This window comes from Hypanus sabinus, unplaced genomic scaffold, assembly GCF_030144855.1.
Source record: "Hypanus sabinus isolate sHypSab1 unplaced genomic scaffold, sHypSab1.hap1 scaffold_1364, whole genome shotgun sequence".
Classification (NCBI taxonomy): domain Eukaryota; kingdom Metazoa; phylum Chordata; class Chondrichthyes; order Myliobatiformes; family Dasyatidae; genus Hypanus; species Hypanus sabinus.
Window position 1 is genome coordinate 82,536 of NW_026779435.1, and position 20,679 is coordinate 103,214.

The following is a 20,679-nucleotide window of genomic DNA, read 5'->3' on the forward strand; positions in this document are numbered from 1 at the left end:
TGTGCCGAAACAGCTATGAAATAAATCAAACAAGCCTGAACTCTAATCTCCCCTTCCTACACCATGTCCATATGCCTCCATCTTCCTTGCATCCATGTGCCTATCAAAACATCTCTGAAAAACTTCTAATAATTTGCCTCTACCACCTTACCAGACAGTACGTTCCAGGCAGCCACCACTTTCTCATTTATAAAAAAAACTATCCCTCATGTCCCCCTTCATTCTATACCCCCTCAGCTTCAATATATGCCCTCCAGTAATAGATACTTAAACTGTAGGAAATCGATTCTCTCTGTCCACTCTATCTATGCCTCTCATAATCTTGTAAACCTGTGTCAGAGCACCCCCCCCCCCCCCCAGCCTCTGATGATCCAGAGAAAGCAATACAATTTTATCCAGTCCCTCATGATAGCACATGGCCTGTAAACCAGGCTGCATTCTGATAAACCTCTACTGTTCCCTCTCTAAAGCCTCAACATACCTCCGGCAGTGGGGCGATCGGAACGGTACGCAATGGCCCAGATGAGGCTGAAGCAGAGTTCTTCAAGTTGAACCTTGACCTCTGTTTCCACGGTTGTAATTTGTCTCAGGTAATGTTAGGAATCTCATAACATTCAAACTGTCTCGGTTTATCGCTGCCTGTCAGGTTATGAGGCACCATTTGCCCATTGAAGGCAAGTTTCTGAAGTTGGTAAACACAGGTGTAAATACTGAGAACTGAATGCCTCCAAAGCTGATCCAAGTTGGAACTGCACGCAATACTCCGAATTAAACATCGCGAACAACCCATTTGACTCCAACATGACATGCCAATTTCTCTGCTCAACAGAGATGCCAAGATCTGCAGATTCCGGTAATCTAAGCAATGCACGCAAAATGCTGGAGGATCTCAGCAGGTCAGTCAGCAGCTATGGGAATCAACGTTTCGGGAAGTGTCCCGGCCGCCAACGTCGGCTCTATACACGTTTCCTTAGTTGCTGACTGACTGCAGAATTTCTTCAGCATTTTGTGTGTCTATCCTCAACAGTTAGATTTATAACATCTGGTGTATCAGAGCTTTCTTTACAACCCTATCTCCACATGACCCTACTTTCAATTAATTAAATGCTTTGAGTTGTATCTAGTTTCTTCAGTGCACTCTTCAGAGTCCTTTCTTTTGCTGTGTAATTCCATCCCTGACCTGTCCTTTCAAACAGTAACACATTAGTGCGTCTATTTCAGATTGTGTTTCATCACTTGCTGCACAGAATTCCTGTCTTTAGGCTCCAGAGAGAAATTTGCTCAACAATAGGTATTTGGTATTGTCTTTAATTTTCTCCATTCTCTGTCACAGGTCCGGGCTCAGTGATCACCGAGCTCCTGGCAAGCTGGGACGATTCCCAGCTGCTGCAGTTGACGGACTTCTACCGGGACAGGCTGGAGCAGGCGATGGAAGGAGAGGTGCACGGAGTGAGCCTGGCGTTAACGGCCGAGAATCAGTTCAGCGGAGAGGAACATCGGGTGAGTGGGAGGGAGAATGGGTTTGAATTTTCACACATCACAGGACTGATGGGTGTCGGAACTCGCAATCATCGGATAATAAAGCATAAAAATATTTCACAAATAAATGTATATAATTCATAAAACTGTGAATCAGAAGCAATGATTGAAAGAGGTGTAAATATCCCAGTGGCAGCTGAATGTTCAGAGTGAGAGGAGCGGGTAACAATTGAACGAGGTTGCAATACATGAATTTAAATGGAAATAGAAACATAGAAAACATCGAAAACCAAACGTTGCTGGCAGCCCATTCCACGCACTCACCACTCTCTGCATAAAAAAATAACAACTTACCCCTGATATGTCCTCTGTACCTACTCCCCAGCACCTTTAACCTGTGCGCTCTTGTGGCAACTATTTCAGCCCTGGGATAAAGCCTCTGATTATCCAGATGATCAATGCCTCTCTTCATCTTATACAGCTCCATAAGGTCACCTCTCATCCTCCGTCACTCCATGGAGAAAAGGCCGTTCACTCAACCTATTCTCATGAGGCATGCTCCCCAATCCAGGAAACATCCTTGTATATCTCCTCTGCACCATTTCAACGGCTTCCACATCCTTCCTGTAGTGAGGTGACTAGAACTGAGCACGGTACTCCAAGTGTGGTCTGACCAGGGTCCTATAAAGCTGCAACATTACCTCTCGGCTCCTAAATTCAATTCCATGATTGATGAAGGTCAATGCACTATGTGCCTCCTTAACCACAGAGTCAACCTGCGCAGATAATTTGAGCTTCCTATGGAATCGGACCCCAAGATCGCTCTGATCCTCCACACTGCCAAGAGTCTTATCATTAATACATATTCTGTCATCATATTTCACCTAACAAAATGAAACACTTCATACTTATCTAGGTTGAACTCCATCTGCCACTTCTCAGACCAGTTTTGCATCCTATCAATGTCCCGCTGTAACCTCTGACAGCCCTCCACACTATCCACAACACCCCCAACTTTGGTGTCATCAAATATAGTAGGAACTTTTATTTTGGGAAGAACATGCAGCGTGACAGCAGGATGGCTGTGAGAACCTGGGTATCATCAGTGGGTGCCACAGGAGCTCGAGTGTGTTCTGTTCTGGGTGGAAATGATTGTGTTACAATCTGTAACTGCAAATAGTGTCGATTGGGGAATACTGCCATGTTGTAATGTGTAATCACTGAATAAAGCTCCACTGGAAAAGGCAAAGGAAAGGCATCAGGTGTCATGTTGGACACTGGCGGACTGAGGAGATGAATCACATCATCTTCTCTGCAACTTCTCCTGTGACTGCTCACTCTGTTATAAAAACCCTCCTGACTTCTTTCCTCATCTGTCATCGTCATTTTCTGATTTTGTTTTACACGGTCAAATCCGGTGAGGAATTATTTCTGGATTTGGAGCCACGTCAATGAAGCGGTCACAGACCAGCCAGGATCTCATTGACTGGTGGACCAGGTTCACAGTGAATGTCCCTCCGTGTGCTCTGCACTCACAATGTACAGTCCATGTCCAGACAGGATCAGCACCCGTCCGGGTGACTGCTCGGTGTGATCCCGTTACAGAGCACATCATTTACTTCTCATTCTCTGTGTGAATCTGTCAGTCCCCAATATGTTCACCGTTACTCTTCACAGAAAATCTCTGATCTCGCTGATAAGGGAGAGCGGGCGGACAGTTCTAAACTCCTCCTGAGCCTGGTGATGGAGAAAGGCTCCCGCGCCCGGAGGGTGATGTGGGAAACCTTTGTGAAAATGAGGATTGGTGTCCCAAAGTTTGACAAAATACTGAAGGAAATACAGATATATGGTGAGATTATTTCAGAGATTTTTTTAATTTGGATCGCAGCACAGCACACTTCAAAACTTTACAAAAATCATTTCCTCAATTTGTTTAAATTCAAACAGGTTGTGATTCTTCCCATCGACCAATTCCCGCTCAAAAATTACTAAAGTTTCTCGGTGAGCTGAAAGGTAAGTGAACGTGCATTGAACATTGAAGAGTATAACACAGGAACAGGCCATTAGGCAAATAATATTGTGCTGAAACAGCCAAGAAATAAATCAAACAAACCTGAAGACTAATCTCTCCTTCCTACACCATGTCCACATGCCTCCATCTTCCTTACATCCATGTGACTGTCCAAAAGTCCCTTAAAAGCTTCTAATAATTTGCCTCTACAACCTTACCAGACAGCCACGACTCTCTGATTTAAAAAATAAGCTATCCCTCACATCCTCCTTCATTCTACACCCTCTCACCTTAAATATATTCTCTCCGGTAATAGACATTTCAACTGCCGGAAACCGATTCTCTCTGTCCACTCTATCTATGCCTCTCGTAATCTTGTAAACCTGTGTCAGAGCTCCTTTCAGCTTCCGATGAACCAGGGAAAATCTAATTTTATCCAGCCTCTCAAGACAGCACATGCCTTCTGAACCAGGCAGCATCCCAGTAATCATCTTCTGCTCCCTCTCTAGAGCCTCAACATCCCTCCGGCAGTGGGGTGATCGGAACGGTACGCAATGGCCCAGATGAGGCTGAGGCAGAGTTCATAAAGTTGAAATTTGACCTCTGTTTCCACCAACGGTTGTAATTTGCGTAGGGCGGTTCAGTTTGTTGAGCCACGAGGATCTGACCAGGTAAATACTGGCACTGTGACAGAGATCACAACTGGTCTGTTCAACCACAGAGCAGCAGATGAACCCCGCTGTGTTCACATCTACACTCCCGAGTGCAAACACTGCTACAGTGTTAGAGAGGGTGAGACTGGGGGACATATTCCTCAGCTCAGTCCACAGAAGCTGAAATTCATGTCTGCCGGTGTTGTGTGATGGACACTGTCGAAGGATGAAAGATGGGAATTAAGACAGGGAAACCGAGGGTTGTGGGATCTCGGCAAGGAAGGTGCAAAGGACTGAAAATATCTTCAAAAGATATTGCAGTTAAATTGTGTCCGTCTGGATGGGAGCTCACTACATCCATAAGCCCATCATGTCTGTGAAAATGGAGCCCGGGGCAGTGCATAGGCTCAAGAGATTGTAAGGCTTCATCATTGCAGACTTAGTTGGATCACTCAACTGCACATTTAACAGAGGAGAGAGTGAAGGAAAGACAAATATCACAAGACATATTAATATTGCATCAGCCCATGTTTTATCTGATTATTTGAAGCTCTTATCATAAATATAAGGAAACTCGGCCAGAACCTTGGTTCAGTCTCTCTCAATTACAGGAACAAATCCCAAAGATGATAATTTAAATTTGGTACCAGAGATAGACCAACAGGAAGTTTACAAACTACACACGTCTCTGAGACCTCTGTTAATGATGTTCCAGTCCACATCTGGTCAATGAAATCCCTCAGTGTCCCTGAACACGGGTTTAGTAAATCACTACAAGCTTGTTCCTCATTGTCAATAGACAATAGGTGCAGATGTAGACAATTCGGCCCCTCGAGTCTGCACCGCCATTCTGAGATCATGGCTGATCATTCACTATCAATACCCAGTCCCTGCCTTGTCCCCATATCCCTTGATTCCCCTATCCATCAGATATCTATCTAGCTCCTTCTTGAAAGCATCCAGAGAATTGGCCTCCACCATCTTCCGAGGCAGTGCATTCCACACCTCCACAACTCTCTGGGAGAAGAAGCTCTTCCTCAACTCTGTTTTAAATAACTGACCTCTTATTCTCAATCCATGCCCTCTGGTACTGGACTCTCCCAACATCTGGAACATATTTCCTGCCTCAATCCTATCAAATCCTTTAATTATCTTAAACGTTTCAATCAGATCCCCTCTCAATTCCAGCGTGTACAAGCCCAATCTCTCCAATCTCTCTGTGTAAGACAGCCCTGCCATCCCAGGAATCAAGCTAGTGAATCTATGCTGCACTTCCTCAACTGCCAGAATGTCCTTCCTTAAACCTGGAGACCAAAACTGTACACAATATTCCAGGTGTGGTCTCACCAGGGCCGGTTTATAGAGGGAACACACCTGACAGTGAAATTTCCACACCCATTTCTGAATATGAAACTGACACACTCCCTGATTATTGAACAGCATCACTTCTACCACTGTCACATTCTCTAAATTAAATATGTACAAGATCAATGTTTTCCTACATTGCCTATCACAGCTGAATACATTGAATAGAGACCCTACACATACCTGACAGGGTCCTGTCACACTGTGAGACACCACCCGCCCCTGACAGGGTCCTGAAACACTGTGAGACCCCAGACACCCCTGGCAGGGAACCAACACGCTGCCAGACCCCACACACCCCTGACACCGTCCTGAAACACTGAGACCCCAGACACCCCTGACAGGAACACAACATAACTATGAAACCCCAAACACCCCTGTTCGGGTCCTGACACACTGTGTGACCCCACACATTTGACAGGGTCCTGACAGTGAGACCCCACACATCACTGACTGAGTCCTGACATACTGAGACCCCAGTCACCCCTGACAGGGTCCTGACACACAGTGAGACCCCACACACTTGACAGGGTCCTGTCACACTGTGAGACCACACAGAAATCTGACAGGGTCCTGTCACACTGTGAGACCACACAGAAATCTGACAGGGTCCTGACACACTGCGAGACCACACACATACATGACAGAGTCCTTTCTTATTACGATATTTTTATTCAGAAGAAAAAAAACAAGATTTACAGAGTGCAACACATAGATACATCTCAACATAAATTGTGTACATTCATATATTGTAATAAAATTGATCAAAATGTTATAGCATATCATATAAAGGTAATCTGTAATCAAAAATTTAAAGATGGGTCATACATCGTAAAAGAAATTTTTTAATATAAAAATATCAACCCCCTACCAACTAACAAAGAAAAAAGCTGATGATCATAGATAATTAGAAAAAAAAACATATTTGTTTAAGAAGTAAAGATAGAAATATACATAAAAGTCTGTGCACTGTTAAACTTTATAACTTGGAAAAGTAATTTAGGAAAGGTCCCCAGATATCATGTGATTGTTTCGAATTTAGGACTGAGCAGCAGATCTTTTCTAAATTTAAATAAGACATAATATCACGTAGCCATTGGAGATGTGTAGGAGGGGTAGACTCCTTCCATTTAAGCAAGATTGCTCTTCTTGCTAAAAGAAAGGTAAAATCTAAAACCTGTAGGTTAGGAGTATTTAAAGTTATATCTTCATTTGCAATAATACCAAGCAAGGCAGTAAGGGGATTTGGGTCAAATTGGACACTAAAATGTTGTGAGAAGGTATGGAATACTTGCCGCCAAAATTTTTTCAATTTTAAGGCAAAACCAAAACATGAATTAAAGAAACATCAGCAGAGTTGCATTTGTTACAAATTGGAGAAACGTTTGGATAAAAACTGGACAGCTTCTGTTTAGAAATGTAAGCTCTATGAACCACTTTAAATTGCAGAAGAGAATGACGGGCAAAGAAAGATGATTTATTAACTCGTTTAAGAATTTTATTCCATCTTTCATCAGAAATCTGACAATTTAGGTCATTCTCCGAAGATTTTTTTATTTTATCTAAAAAGTCTTGTCTAGAATCAATCATCAAATTATAGATAGATACTGGTAGAAGAACCATTAACGAAAGGTTTAAAATTTCAAAGATCATCCAATAAATTTTTATCAGGACCTATAGGAAAAGTAGTTAATTGGGAATGTAAGAAATCTCTTATTTGAAGGTATCAGTGAAAATGTGTTTTTGGCTGTGCAAATTTAGTTGACAATTGGTCAACTGAAGCAAGAGATCCTGAGATAAACAGGTCCCAAAAACAGTTAATACCCAGTTCATCCCTATCCTTAAAGATATTGTCAGTCATGGAAGGGATAAAAACATAATTAAGGAGAATAGGAGATGATAATGAAAAATTCGCTAAACCAAAAAAATTTCTATATTGAGACCAGATCCTTAAAGTTTGCTTAACGATTATGTTATCTGTTGTTTTATTTGCTGAAAAAGAAGAGTATGATCCAAGAAGAGAGACAATAGAGGATTTTTTTTTTACAGAATTAACTTCTAAGGAGACCGCCATGTTGGGCAATCTTTACGATAAATATAATAGGACCAAAAAGTAATGTTCCTTATATTGGCAGCCCAGTAATAAAACCTAAAATTGGGTAAGGCTAATCCATCTATCTCTTTATTTCTTTGTCGGTAAACTTTACTTAAACGAGCTTGTTTATTATTCCAAATGTAAGATGTTAAAATTGAATCTAAAGAATCAAAGTAGGTCTTAGGAATAAAAATAGGCAAGGCCTGAAAAAGATATAAAAATTTAGGAAGAATCTTCATTTTAATCGAATTAATACGGCCAATTAGGGATAAAGAAAGAGGAGACCATTTAGAAAGTGTTTTTTTACACATAATTCAATAAGGGATTTAAGTTTTCTTTAAATAAATTCTTGAAGTTTTTAGTAATTGTTACACCTAGATATGTAAATTGACTTGTAACAACTTGGAATGGAAATTTGGCATTTGATGACATTAGGTCATTTAAGAAAATAGCTCACTTTTATGTAAGTTCAGCTTATATCCTGAAAAAAAATATGAAACTGGGAAATTAAAGAAAGAACCGAAGGTAAAGAAGTTTCAATGTTAGAGATAAAAAGTAAAATGTCATCAGCATATAACAACAATTTGAGTCCTACCTTCCCTGAGTATACCAGAAATGTCCTTAGATTCTCAAAATGCTATTGCTAAGGGTTCTATAGCTAAAGCAAAAAGTAAAGGACTAAGACAGCAACCTTGTCTAGTTCCCTGCTGTAATTTAAAGGGCTTAGAAATTTGAGAGTTAGTAATAACCCGAATGGTAGGAGACAAATAAATTAATTTAACCCATTGAATAAAATTAGGCCCAAAATTAAACTTTTTTAAGGACTTAAAAAAATAATTCGACTCAATCCTATCGAAGGCTTTTTCTGCATCTAAGGATAATATACACCTTTTTTTTGGATGGTGAATCTATCACATTCAATAACCGACGCATATTAAAATGTGAGTAAAGATTTTTAATATATCCTGTCTGGTTATTTGATATAATAGATGGTAAAATATTTTGAAGTCTTCGAGCTAAGATTTTGGATAAAATTTTTGAATCAACATTTAATAAAGAAGTCAGTCCGCATGAAGAACATGCAGCTGGATTTTTTTTTAAGAATAAGAGAAATAAAAGCTTCATAAAAAGATTAGGGAGTTTACCTGATTTAAAGGACTCTGATAAAACAGAGGATAAATAAAGTGTAAGTAATGTAGTGAAGGTTTTACAAAACTCCCCAGGAAAGCAGTCAGGTCATGGGGTCTTAACAGAATGTAAAGCACTTATAGCCTCAGCCACTTCTTCATTGGAAATAGGCTGATCAAACTGTATTAGGCAATCAGCAGACAATGTGGGAATGTTGATATTACTGAAAAAAGCATTCATATAGGTATCATCTGAAGAAGAATCAGATTGATACGACTTAAAATACAAGTCTTAAAAATACGTTGTTAATTTCAGAATGGTCGGATATCTTAGTACCATTATAAAACCTGGCAGGGTCCTGACACTGTGAGACCCCACAGACCTCTGACAGGTTCCTGATGCACTGTGAGACCCCACACACCACTGACAGTGTCCTGATGTACTGTGAGACAAAACAACTCTGACAAGGTCCCGACACACTGTGAGACCATATACAACCCAGGCAGGGGGCAGCCACACTGTGAGATGCCACACCACCTCCCGACAGGGTGTTGACACATTATGAGAGGCCAGACACCCCTGACAGTTTCCTGACACACAGCGAGACCCCACACATCTCTGATATGGTCTAAACACACTGTGAGACCCCACACACATCTGGCAGGGTCCTGACACATTGTCAGACCCCACACACACCTGCAGGGCCCTCTCACACAGTAAGCCCCCTCACTCACCTGGTAGGGTCCTCACACATCGTGAGACCCACACACAATTGGCAGGGTCCTGAAACACTGTGAAACCCCACACACCCTCAGAGAGTCCTGATACACTGCAAGATCCCATACACCCTGACAGGGTCCTGACAGCCTTTGATACACTACACACCCTTGACAGGGTCTTGACACATTGTCAGACTGCACACTCCCCTGGCAGGGTCCTGACACACTGTGAGACACCACACACATCTGACAGGGTCCTGCCACACACCGAGACCCGATAAAACCGGGCAGGGTCGTGACTCACTGTGATACCCCACACACCCGTGTCAGGTTTCTGACGCATTGTGAGATCCCACACTCCCATGACAGGGTCCTGACCCCCTTTTGACAGATTCCGTGACAGGTTCACGACACACTGTAAGACCCCTGACTGGATCCTGAAAAACTGTGAGACCCCACATACCCATGACAGGATCCACACACACTGTGAGCCTCCACATACCCCTGATATTGTCCCGACACACTGTGAGTCACCTCACACCTCTGACGGTGCAGTCACACTGTGAGACCCCACAGACTCTTGTTACGGCCCTGACACATTGTGAGGCCCCACACACCCCTGACAGGATTCAAAGCCACTTTGAGATGCCACACACCCCAACCAGCCACCCACAGTGCACGTGCTGATGCGCAAAGTTACTTCTTTGTATTTTGTATCAGTGATGGTGGGTGGGAAGGGGAGCTATGATTCCCCAATCTGTTCCTTTGACAGAATGCCCACTACCCTCTTCTCCATCTCCATATGCCACATCAACATTGTGGATTAAAAGATTCTTCCACAAAAAATGACAGCTGTGACAGTAGTGTGAGATTGTCCAGTATGGGACAGTTGGGGGTCAGTAAACTACCAGGGAAATACTCACCTTCACAGCACAGTTAATGTGGAAATGTGATGACCTGGTGTTTATCTGGAACAGGCCTCTCAGTCCAGTCAGCGGTCTGTTAATTTAATTTACTTCACTGAACGAACATCCATTGATGAATCCAATCAATGCAACAGCTCTGAGCTAACTCTTGTGTGCTTACATACTGAGTTCTGAGTTGAGACATCTAACAGTTTGTCCACTGTCTGTCCCCATGGAAGATGTTCAACAGAAACACAAGGAGACTCTGCGGGCACAAACTGAAACACTGAGAGTGAACACGATCCTGATGAGGGAGAAGGTGAAGGTTTTCCAGCTGGTTGATCGATACGCTGAGCTCACGGTCATTTCTACTGTTCGAGATCGGAGACTGGTGGAACATGAGCTGCTGGCAAGAGGCAGAGACCACGAGGAGTGGAGACGAAAACATCTCAGTGGACTCCTGGAAAAACTTCAGATGGATCAGCTGTTTCAGAGCAGCTTTTCGCGAAGTAAATCCAAATCTGGGAGTTCGGCAGCAGTGGCCGGAGTCCCGGGGATTGGGAAAACAACAATGGTACAAAATATTGTTTATGACTGGGCCACAGGGAAAATATACCAACAATTCCAGTTTGTCTTCAGTTTCAAATTCCGGGATTTAAACACCATTAACTGCAGAATAAATCTGAAGGAACTGATACTCGATCGGTATCCTTACTTTGGGAATATCTTGAGAGAGGTCTGGAAGAATCCAAAGGGATTGCTGTTTATATTTGATGGTTTGGATGAATTCAATGACACAATTGATTTTGCTGACAGTCCTAGAGATACAGACCTTCAGTCCACATGCACAGATCCTGAATTCAAGTGCAAGGTGTCTGACATTGTGTACAGTTTAATCCAGGGCAAGCTGCTCCCAGGGTGTTCAGTGCTGGTGACCACTCGCCCCACTGCGTTACATTTATTGGAAAAGGCGAATATCAGTGTCCGGGCTGAAATCCTGGGATTTGTTGGTGAGGAACGGAAGGAATATTTCATCAGACATTTTGAAGATCAGACGGTGGCGGAAGCTGTTTTCAATTATGTGAAGGAGAACGAGATCCTGTACACCATGAGCTACAACCCCTCCTACTGCTGGATCCTCGCTCTGGCACTGGGCCCCTTCTTCACACAAAGAGTCAGGGACCCACAGCGAGTTCCCAAGACCATCACCCAACTGTACTCCTACTATATTTACAACATCCTGAAAAACCACGGCCGTGAGATTGAGAACCCCCGTGATGTGTTACTCAGGGTTGGTCAGATGGCCTTCAGAGGAGTGTCCGAGAGGAAGATTGTGTTTACAGATGGAGATTTGATCAAGTACAATCTGCAGCCTTCCCAATTCCTGTCTGGATTCCTGATGGAGCTTTTGGAGACAGAGGATTCTGCCCGGAGTGTGGTGTACACATTCCCACACCTCACCATTCAAGAGTTTGTAGCTGCAGTCGCACAATTCCAGAAACCACATCCCGGGGATATCCTTAAATTCCTCACTGAAGTCCACAGCACGACAGATGGGCGATTTGAGGTTTTTCTCCGTTTTGTTGCTGGTCTCTCCTCCCCAATGACAGCTCGGGGCCTGGAGGAGTTTCTGGGTCCATTTCCTCATCAAACGACCTGCCGGGTGATTGACTGGGTGAACGAGGAGATTAAACGCCAGAGTGGAAACACATGGAGTGAAGCTGGTAAAAGGAGCCTCCTGAACACATTGCACTACCTGTTTGAGTCTCAGAATCGTGGACTGGCTCAGGCCGCACTGGGATCTGTGGAAACACTTTCATTCAGTGAAATGACACTGACCCCGATTGACTGCGCGGTCCTGTCTCATGTCTTCGGACTCTGTGATACAATAAAACAGCTCGACCTGGAGATCTGCCACATTAAGTATGAGGGAATACAGCGGCTGGGACCTGGGTTGCACAAGTGCCAGGAGTTGAGGTAACTTGATTTATCTCTCACTCTGATCTGTGAAACTGTTCCATTGTGTTGTTTCAATGTAAAGGAATTTTGATAAATTTGTAGTAAATCAGATTGTGAAGAGTTGTGACAAATGCCCAGTGGATCAGTCAGTAATTCCCCAAGGACGGGAGGGTTCTGTGGTTCCTTGTGAAGGGATGTTGGAGACTTCATCAGATCAGTGAACAACGGCCATTGGTTGAATGGTAGTAAATCACAGGAATGGCCGTGTTTCTCGCTGCCTGTGACACGTCCATTGACAATGTTCCTTCTCACTGTTACTGACACCCAGACCGACACTTGACTGCAGCAGGTGGGTCAGAGAGTCACACCCCCTTCCCGGTGAGGGACAAGAGACGGTTAGCAGACTGTCCCAGTGAGAAGGAAAGAAATACCATTGTGAGATTGTCCTCCCACTGCCCTTCCCCGTGTGTGACTTTGCTCACTTCCAGATAGGCAAAGAGCGAGGGCGCATCTCCTCAGGGGCTCTGTTCAGACCCAACACACATGTACAAAAATTTTCTGCATCCTCTCATCTTGTAGGATTATAATTTACCCTTGGAATCCTCCTGTAGGACCTCTCATCCCAATCCCCCTTCCATTCTTTGGAATCTCGCCCCCATCCCCATTCCTCCCGTGGACTCTCTATTACTCTTTCCTCATCCTCCTGTGGGATGTCTTGTCCACACACCCCACCACCCTTCCTGTGACATCTCTCTTCCTTATCCCCCTTCCTTTTGTGGGATCTCTCCTCCCCATCCCTCTTCCTCCTGTGGGATCTCTCTTCCCCATCCCCCTTGCTCCTGTGAGATCGCTCTTCCACATCCCCCTTCCTTCTATGGATTTCTCTTCCCTATCCCTTCCTGCTGTTGGAACTCGCTTCCCCATACCCTTTCCTCCTGTGGGATCTCTCTCCCCCATTGACTTCTTCCTGTCGGATCTCTCTTTGGCATGCCCCATTGTCCTGTTGAATTTCTCTTCCCCGCCCCCCTTCCTCTTGTGAGATTTCTCTTCCCAATCCCACATCCTCCTGTGGGAACTCTCTTGCACATCCCTCTTCCTCCTGGCCAATCTCTTAACCCCTTCCCCCTTCATCCTGTTTAATCTCTCTCTATATCCCCCTTCCTCCTGTGGGATCTCTGTTCCCCATCCCCTTCCTCCTGTGGGATCTCTCTTCCCCATCCCCACCCGTCTTTTGCCTTTGTGAACTCTCCTCACCATAGAATCATAAAATCACAGAACACTACAGCAGAGAAAACAAGCCTTTTGGACCTTCTAGTCTGTACCAAAACCGTATTCCGCGAGTCCCATTGACCTGCACCCAGTCCATAACCCTCCAGACCTCTCCCATCCATGTATCTATCCAATTTATTCTTAAAGCTTAAGAGTGAGTCCACATTTTCCACATCAGATGGCAGCTCATTCCACACTCTCACCACCCTCTGTGAAGAATTTACCCCTAAACATTTCCCCTTTCACCCTGAAGCCGTCCTCCTGTAATTTATCTCTGCTAATCTATGTGGAAAGAGCCTATTCACATTTACCCTGTCTATACCCTCATAATTTTGTAAACCTCTATCAAATCTCCCCTCATTCTTCTATGCTCCAAGGAATAAAGTCCTAACCTGCTCAATCCTTCCTTGTAACTCAACTCCTGAAGACCCGGCAACATCCCAGTAAATCTTCTCTGCACTTGTTCAACCTTACTGATATCCTTCCTGTAGTTAGGTGATCAGAACTGCACACAATACTTCAAATGTGGCCTCACCAATGACTTATACAACCTCACCATAATATTCCAACTCCTAAACTCAATTTTGATTTATGAACGCCAGAATGCCAAAAGCCTTCTTTACAACCCTGTCCACCTCTGACGCCACTTTCAGGGACTTATGTATCGGAACCCCCCAGATCCTTTTGTTCATCTGCACTCTTCAGTGCCCTACCATTTATCGTGAATGTTGTAGCTTGATTTGTCCTTCCAAAATGGAACACCTCACACTTGTCTGAATTAAATTCCATCTGCCATTTTCTGGCCCATTCTTCCAATTGGTCCACATCCGTCTGCAAGCTTTGAAAGCCTTCCTCGCTGTCCACAACGCTTCCAATCTTAGTGTCATCCACAAACCTGCTGATCCAATTTATCACATTATCATCTAGATCATTGATACAGACAACAAACAACAATAGTCCCAGCACAGATCCCTGAGACACACCACTAGTCACAGGCCTCCAGTCTGAGAAGCAATCATCCACTACCACTCTCTGTCTTCTCCCACACAGCCAATTTCAAATCCAGTTTACAACCTCTCCATGGATAGCAAGTGTCCGGACTTTTAGAACTAACCTCTTATGTGGGACCTTGTCAAAGCCCTTACAAAAGTCAATGTAGACAACATCCACAGCCTTTCCTTCATATGCATTCTTGGTAACCTCCTCGAAAAACTCTACAGGATTCATTAAACATGATCTACCATGAACAAAGCCATGCTGACTATCTTTAATCAGCCCTTGGCTGTCCAAATCCTTGTATGTCCGATCTCTCAGAACACCTTCTGATAATTTACCTACGACTGATGTCAGGCTCACTGGCCTGTAATTACCTGGTGAACTTTTGGAGCCTTTTTCAAACAACGGAACAACATGAGCTACCCTCCAATCCTCTGACACCGCACCCGTGGCTAAGGACATTTTGAATATTTCTGCCAGGGGCCCTGCAATTTCTACACTAGTCTCTCTCAAGGTCCGAGAAAATATCATGTCAGGCCCGGGGATTTATCTACCTTTATTCACCGTAATGCAGCAAGCAGCTTCTCCTCTTTAATCTCTATATGTTCCATGACACTACTGGTTGTTTCCCTTAATTCCATATCCGCTATGCCAGGTTCCTGAGTAAACATTGATGCAAAGAACTGTTTAAGATCTCCCCCATCTCATGAGGCACCACACGTAGACGACCACTCTGATCTTCTAGGGGAACAATTTTGTCCTTTACTATCCTTTCACACTTAATATACTTGTAGAAACCCTTCGGGTTTACCTTCACATGATCTGCCAACGCAACCTCATGTCTTCTTTTTTCCTTACTGATTTTTCTTCTTTAGTATTCCCTTACATTTTCTATACACTTCAAGTACCTCATTTGTTCCTTGTTTCCTATACCTGCTAATCACCTACTTAACCAGATCACCACTATCCCTTGAAAACCAAGGTTCCCTCTGCCTGTTAACTTTGCCTTTAATCCTGGCAGGAACATGCAAACTCTGCACTCTCAAAATTTCACTCTTGAAGGCGTTCCACTTACTGAACACATCCTTGCCAGAAAACAACTTATCCCAATCCACTCTTCCCAGATCCTCTCTCATTTCCACAAAATTGGCCCTTCTCGAATTCAGATACTTAACTGGTGGACCAGTCCTGTCCTTATCCATAATTATCTTGAAACTAATGACATTCTGGTCACTGGACCCAAAATATTTGCTTACACATATTTCTGTCAACTGACCTGTCTGGTTCCCTAATAGGAGATCAGGTACTGCACCCTCTATCTTTGGTACCTCAATATTTTGATTTTAAAAACTTTTCAGAATAATTGACAAACTCCATGCCATCTAACCCTTTCGCAGAGTGGGAGTCCCAGTCAATATGTGGAAAATTAAAATCCCACACAATTACAACTTTCTGTTTCTTACATTGGTCTGCTACCTCTCTACAGATTTGCTTCTCCGATTCTCTCTGCCTATTGGGTTGTCTATAATACAACCCTATTAGTGTGGTCACACCTTTCCCGTTCCTCAACTCCACCCATATGGCCTCTGTAGACGAGCCCTCCGGGCTGTCCCGTCTAGGCACAGCTGTGATATTCCCCTGACTAGTAATGCCACTCCTCCCCCTTTCATCCCTCCCCCTCTATCACGTCTGAAACAACGTAACCTCGGAATATGAAGCTGCCAGTCCTTCCCCTCCTGCAACCAAGTCTCACTAATAGCAATAATGCAGTAATCCCATGTGCCAATCCACGACGTAAGCTCATCTGCCTTACTTACAGTACTCCTTGCATTGAAATAAATGCACCTGAGAACAATTCTGTCACGTACAAACCTTTGATATCTGTCTATACAAGCAGTCCTCGCATGACCCTTATCCTCCTCCACCTCACTATCTGCTCTAACACTCTGGTTCCCCTCCCCCGCAACCTTGTTTAAAACCCCGGGAGCAGAACTTGCTAACCTACCGGCAAGGATGTTAGTCCCCTCTAGTTCAGGTGCAAACTGTCCAATTCGAACTGGTCCCAGCTCCCCTGGAAGAAAGCCCAATTGTCCAGAAACATGAACCCCTCCTCGTGCACCATCCCCTCAGCCATGTATTTAGCTGCATTATCTTCCTATTTCTAACCTCACTAGCACGTGGCACAGGTAGCAATCCAACTGTGAGATCTCGCTTTCCCATCCCCCTTTCGTCCACTGGCCTCTCTGTTCCCACACCCCTTCCTTCCAACTGTTGGATCTCTCCTGAGCATCCACCTTCATCCTGTGGGATCTCTCTTCCACATACATCTTCCATCTGTGGAATCTCTCTTCCCCATCAACCTCCTGCTTGGGATCTCTTTTCCCCATCCCCCTTCCTCCTGTGGGATCTCTCTTCATCAACTATCTTCCTTCTGTGGGAGCTCTCTTCCCGAACCACCTTCCCCCTGTGGGATCGCTCTCCACATCCCCTTCCCCCTGTGGGATCGCTCTCCACATCCCCTTCCTCCTGTGGGATCGCTCTCCACATCCCCTTCCCCCTGTGGGATCGCTCTCCACATCCCCTTCCTCCTGCGCGCTCTCTCCTCCCCATCAACATCGTGCTGTTGGATCACTCATCCTCATCCTCCTGTGGGATCTTCCTTCCCCATTCACCTTCCTCCTGTGGGATTGCTCTTCCCCGTCACCCTTCCTCCTGTGTGATCTCTCTTTCCCATCCGCCTTCCTCCGCTGGGATCGTTCATCCATCGGACTTTCTCCTTGGGGGTCTCTCTACCCCATCCCCCTTCCTCCTGTGGGATCTCCCCTTTCCCCCATCCTCCTGTGGGATCTCCCTTCCCCATTCATTTTCCTCCTGCAGGATCTCTGCCCCATACCTTCCTCCTTTTGGATCTCTCATCCATCTGACTTCCTCCTGGGTCCTCTTTTCCATCCCCATTCCTCCTGAGGTATCTCTCCTACTTATCCCCATTCCTCCTGTCAGATATCTCTTCCGCAACCCCTTCCTCCTCTGGGATCTCTCTTCCCCATCCCCTTTCCTCCTGTGGGATCTCTCTTTCGCATCCCCATTCCTCCTGAGGTATCTCTCCTACGCATCCCCCATCCTCTCGTATGATCTCTCTTCCCCATCCCTCCTCTTCCTGTGGGATCTCTCTTCTGCACCCCCTTTGCTCCTGTGGCATCTCTTTTCCCATCCCCTTTCATCCTATGGGATCACTCTTCCCAATACATTCCTGCTGTTGGATCTCTCTTCCACATCCCCCTTCATGCTTTTGGTTCACTCGTCCATCTGACGTCCTGTGGTATCTCTCTTCCCCATCCCTTTAGCTCGGTTGGCTCTATTTCATTGTGTCCCATTGACATTTCTGCATTTCTGTCAGGAACACTTTTCTCTCCATCGGGGAATGGGACAGAATATCTGGAATTTACAGTGTCACACCGACAGACAATATTACTGACATCCGGTGAATCACCTGGAGCTGGACAGTGAGGGATATTGACAGTGATGGGAACTTCAATCAGTGATTTACTGAAGGGTTTAATGTTTCCTGAAATATCAGAGTGAGAGAAATTCCCTCAGAGCCACGGTTTGAATCACTTTGTTCATCAATCTGTCTGTTTGTGTTTAGACTAGGTGGTAATAAACTGGGAGATTCAGGAGTGAAACTGGTGTCTGCGGCTCTGAGGAACCCGGAGTGTAAAATACAGAAACTGTGGTAAGTACCAGACTGTGGGAGATTGTGTTTACAGTCACTGGGTGTCTGACACTGAACATTAATGTGATCAGTAATTGTGTTACTGATAAACACTGGGGATTTGTACCGTCTCCTGTCTCTCTGTGTCCTTCACCCTCACTCTCTCCCATCTCCAGGCTGAGGGATGTTGGTCTCATGGACTCTGGTGCCGAGGATTTCGCCTCCGCTCTCAGTACAAACACATCACTGACGGAGCTGAACCTGGGTGGTAATCAACTGGGAGATTCAGGAGTGAAACTGGTGTCTGTGGCTCTGACGAACCCGGAGTGTAAAATACAGAAACTGTGGTAAGTACCAGGCTGTGGGAGATTGTGTTTACAGTCACTGGGTGTCTGACACTGAACATTAATGTGATCAGTAATTGTGTTACTGATAAACACCGGGGATTTGTACCGTCTCCTGTCTCTCTGTATCCTTCACCCACACTCTCTCTCATCTCCAGGCTGGAGTTTGTCGATCTCACAGATTCTGGTGCTGAAGATCTCGCCTCCGCTCTCAGTACAAACCCATCACTGAAGGAGCTGGACTTGGGATTCAACTTGCTGACAGACCGATCTGTCCCCGCTCTCCGCCGCCTCATACTGACCCTCCCGAATCTGGAGCAGATTGTGTGAGTGTTTGAGTCAATGTTCAATGTGATAAAATATTAGCAGATCCTCGGGTTTTCAGGTGATATTTGTCTGTGAGTGTTGTTGAAACATTAACCCCGGTCCCCTGTTACTGTCACTGTTGTGTAATCTGTTTATTTCATCTTTATTCTCCCATCTGTTTCAGGCTGTGGTGGAATCGGTTCAGTGAGACCGGGAGGAAGGAAGCGGGATCTCTGCGGAGAGTCAGACCCAGACTGAGAGTGTATCTGTGAACAGCTGGAAGTGTGAACATCACCACCCGGGGCTTAGGTACACTTTGGCCGATTCCCTGCCCTCTAACTCCCCCCTCCAATTTAACACCCGCCCTCCCCTTTAACTCCTGCCATTACCTATAATGACTGCGCGCCGGGGTAATTCCCAACTGTTTTAACGGAACCAGCTCCAGTCTTGCGCTCGGTTACATCGGATGCGGTCCCGCAGTGACGTATTTCCGCCTGTTGTCCTGCAGCACAGCTTCCGCTGGATATGCAGGTTTGTGACTCCCTCTCGTGAGACCCCGGGGAATTACACAGACAGGAAGGGCCCAGGGGCAGGGGCTCAGTCTGGGACACCAGTGTCCCGGGGTGGGATTATCCCAGGAGAGAAACCTTTTGCTCCCTTTGCTGAAGACAGTGCATTCTGCAGCCTGGCCGATATAATGATGTTAAATTGACAAATCCCTCAGGAGTGACCCTGGATCTGTAGCGATCTCGGTCACTGTCCTGAAGTGTGATTTTATAAACATCGGTTCCCCGATGCAGAGTGACGGTGAGAAATGGGACTGATTATTCAAACTGTCACTTGTTGCCACTGGTCGGTTAATTGTGTGACTGTGAGTGAGTCAGGAGCAGCTTATTTATACCCGCACGTCAGCAGCTCACACATCGTTTAATTTACATTTGTCATGATCAAACCAATAAACCGCTGTAACTTCCTGTCCTGGTGCCGGACTCGAGTTTTATTTGAGGTTTCTGCTGCCCCCCGCACCCTGTGCACCGCAACAGTGGGTCGGAGCTCATGCTGACACAGTAGCGTCTCAGCACCAGGCTGAGGGAGGTCAGACTAGCAGAGTCTGGTTGCCCTGGAACTCATCTCTACCCAGCCTCCTTCCTGGTTAACTGACCCCCGCCTGCCCCCCGCAGACAGATAAAATCAACTTGAGTCCACTGAGGTCCTGAGTATGAGAGGGATGTGGGATGGAATATTGGCGTCAGACACAGAGGTTTTCTACCTCCTCACCATCCAATCACACACTCCTGGGGTCAGGCACAGAGTGTAGTTCCCTCTGCATCATCCTATTACACACTCACGAGGTCAGACACAAAGTGAAGATCCCTCCGCACTGTCCCATCACAAACTCCTGGAGTCAGACACGAAAAAAAGTGTGAGATATATCAACTGAGTTCTCGAGTTGAATCAGATTACAAAGGAGACTCTCACTGTGTTCACCTTGGAACTGCAGCACAGGGAACCACACACACTCACACACACGATGAATATATGTAGAAGTGGGCACAGAGACGAGGAGTAATGCAGTGTTCACAGACTAGGAGAGGGTGGGAGGGTGCACAAACGGGCAGGGGAGTACAAATGGGAATCATAACCATAGCGGTTAACAATCACATTTGACCTCTCGGGTCATGAAGTCACCCAGGATGAAATTGAAGTTGAGGATAATTTTGCAAAACGTGACTCCACC

General features: G+C 45.2%; 1 protein-coding gene across 3 annotated transcripts in view; it reads left to right on the plus strand.

The window, feature by feature from the left end:
• Positions 1 to 20,547, plus strand: part of LOC132386889 (NACHT, LRR and PYD domains-containing protein 3-like) — a 67,943-nt gene extending 47,396 nt beyond the window's left edge. For all 3 annotated transcript variants that reach the window (XM_059959242.1, XM_059959241.1, XM_059959240.1), the window contains 8 exons: positions 1,334 to 1,500; positions 3,157 to 3,328; positions 3,427 to 3,492; positions 10,595 to 12,332; positions 18,226 to 18,312; positions 18,468 to 18,638; positions 18,794 to 18,961; positions 19,126 to 20,547. In XM_059959242.1, the coding sequence (XP_059815225.1) occupies positions 1,334 to 1,500; positions 3,157 to 3,328; positions 3,427 to 3,492; positions 10,595 to 12,332; positions 18,226 to 18,312; positions 18,468 to 18,638; positions 18,794 to 18,961; positions 19,126 to 19,213 (2,657 nt within the window). In that variant the 3' untranslated portion in view covers positions 19,214 to 20,547. The remainder of the gene's footprint in view (positions 1 to 1,333; positions 1,501 to 3,156; positions 3,329 to 3,426; positions 3,493 to 10,594; positions 12,333 to 18,225; positions 18,313 to 18,467; positions 18,639 to 18,793; positions 18,962 to 19,125) is intronic.
• Positions 20,548 to 20,679: the final 132 nt, after the last annotated feature.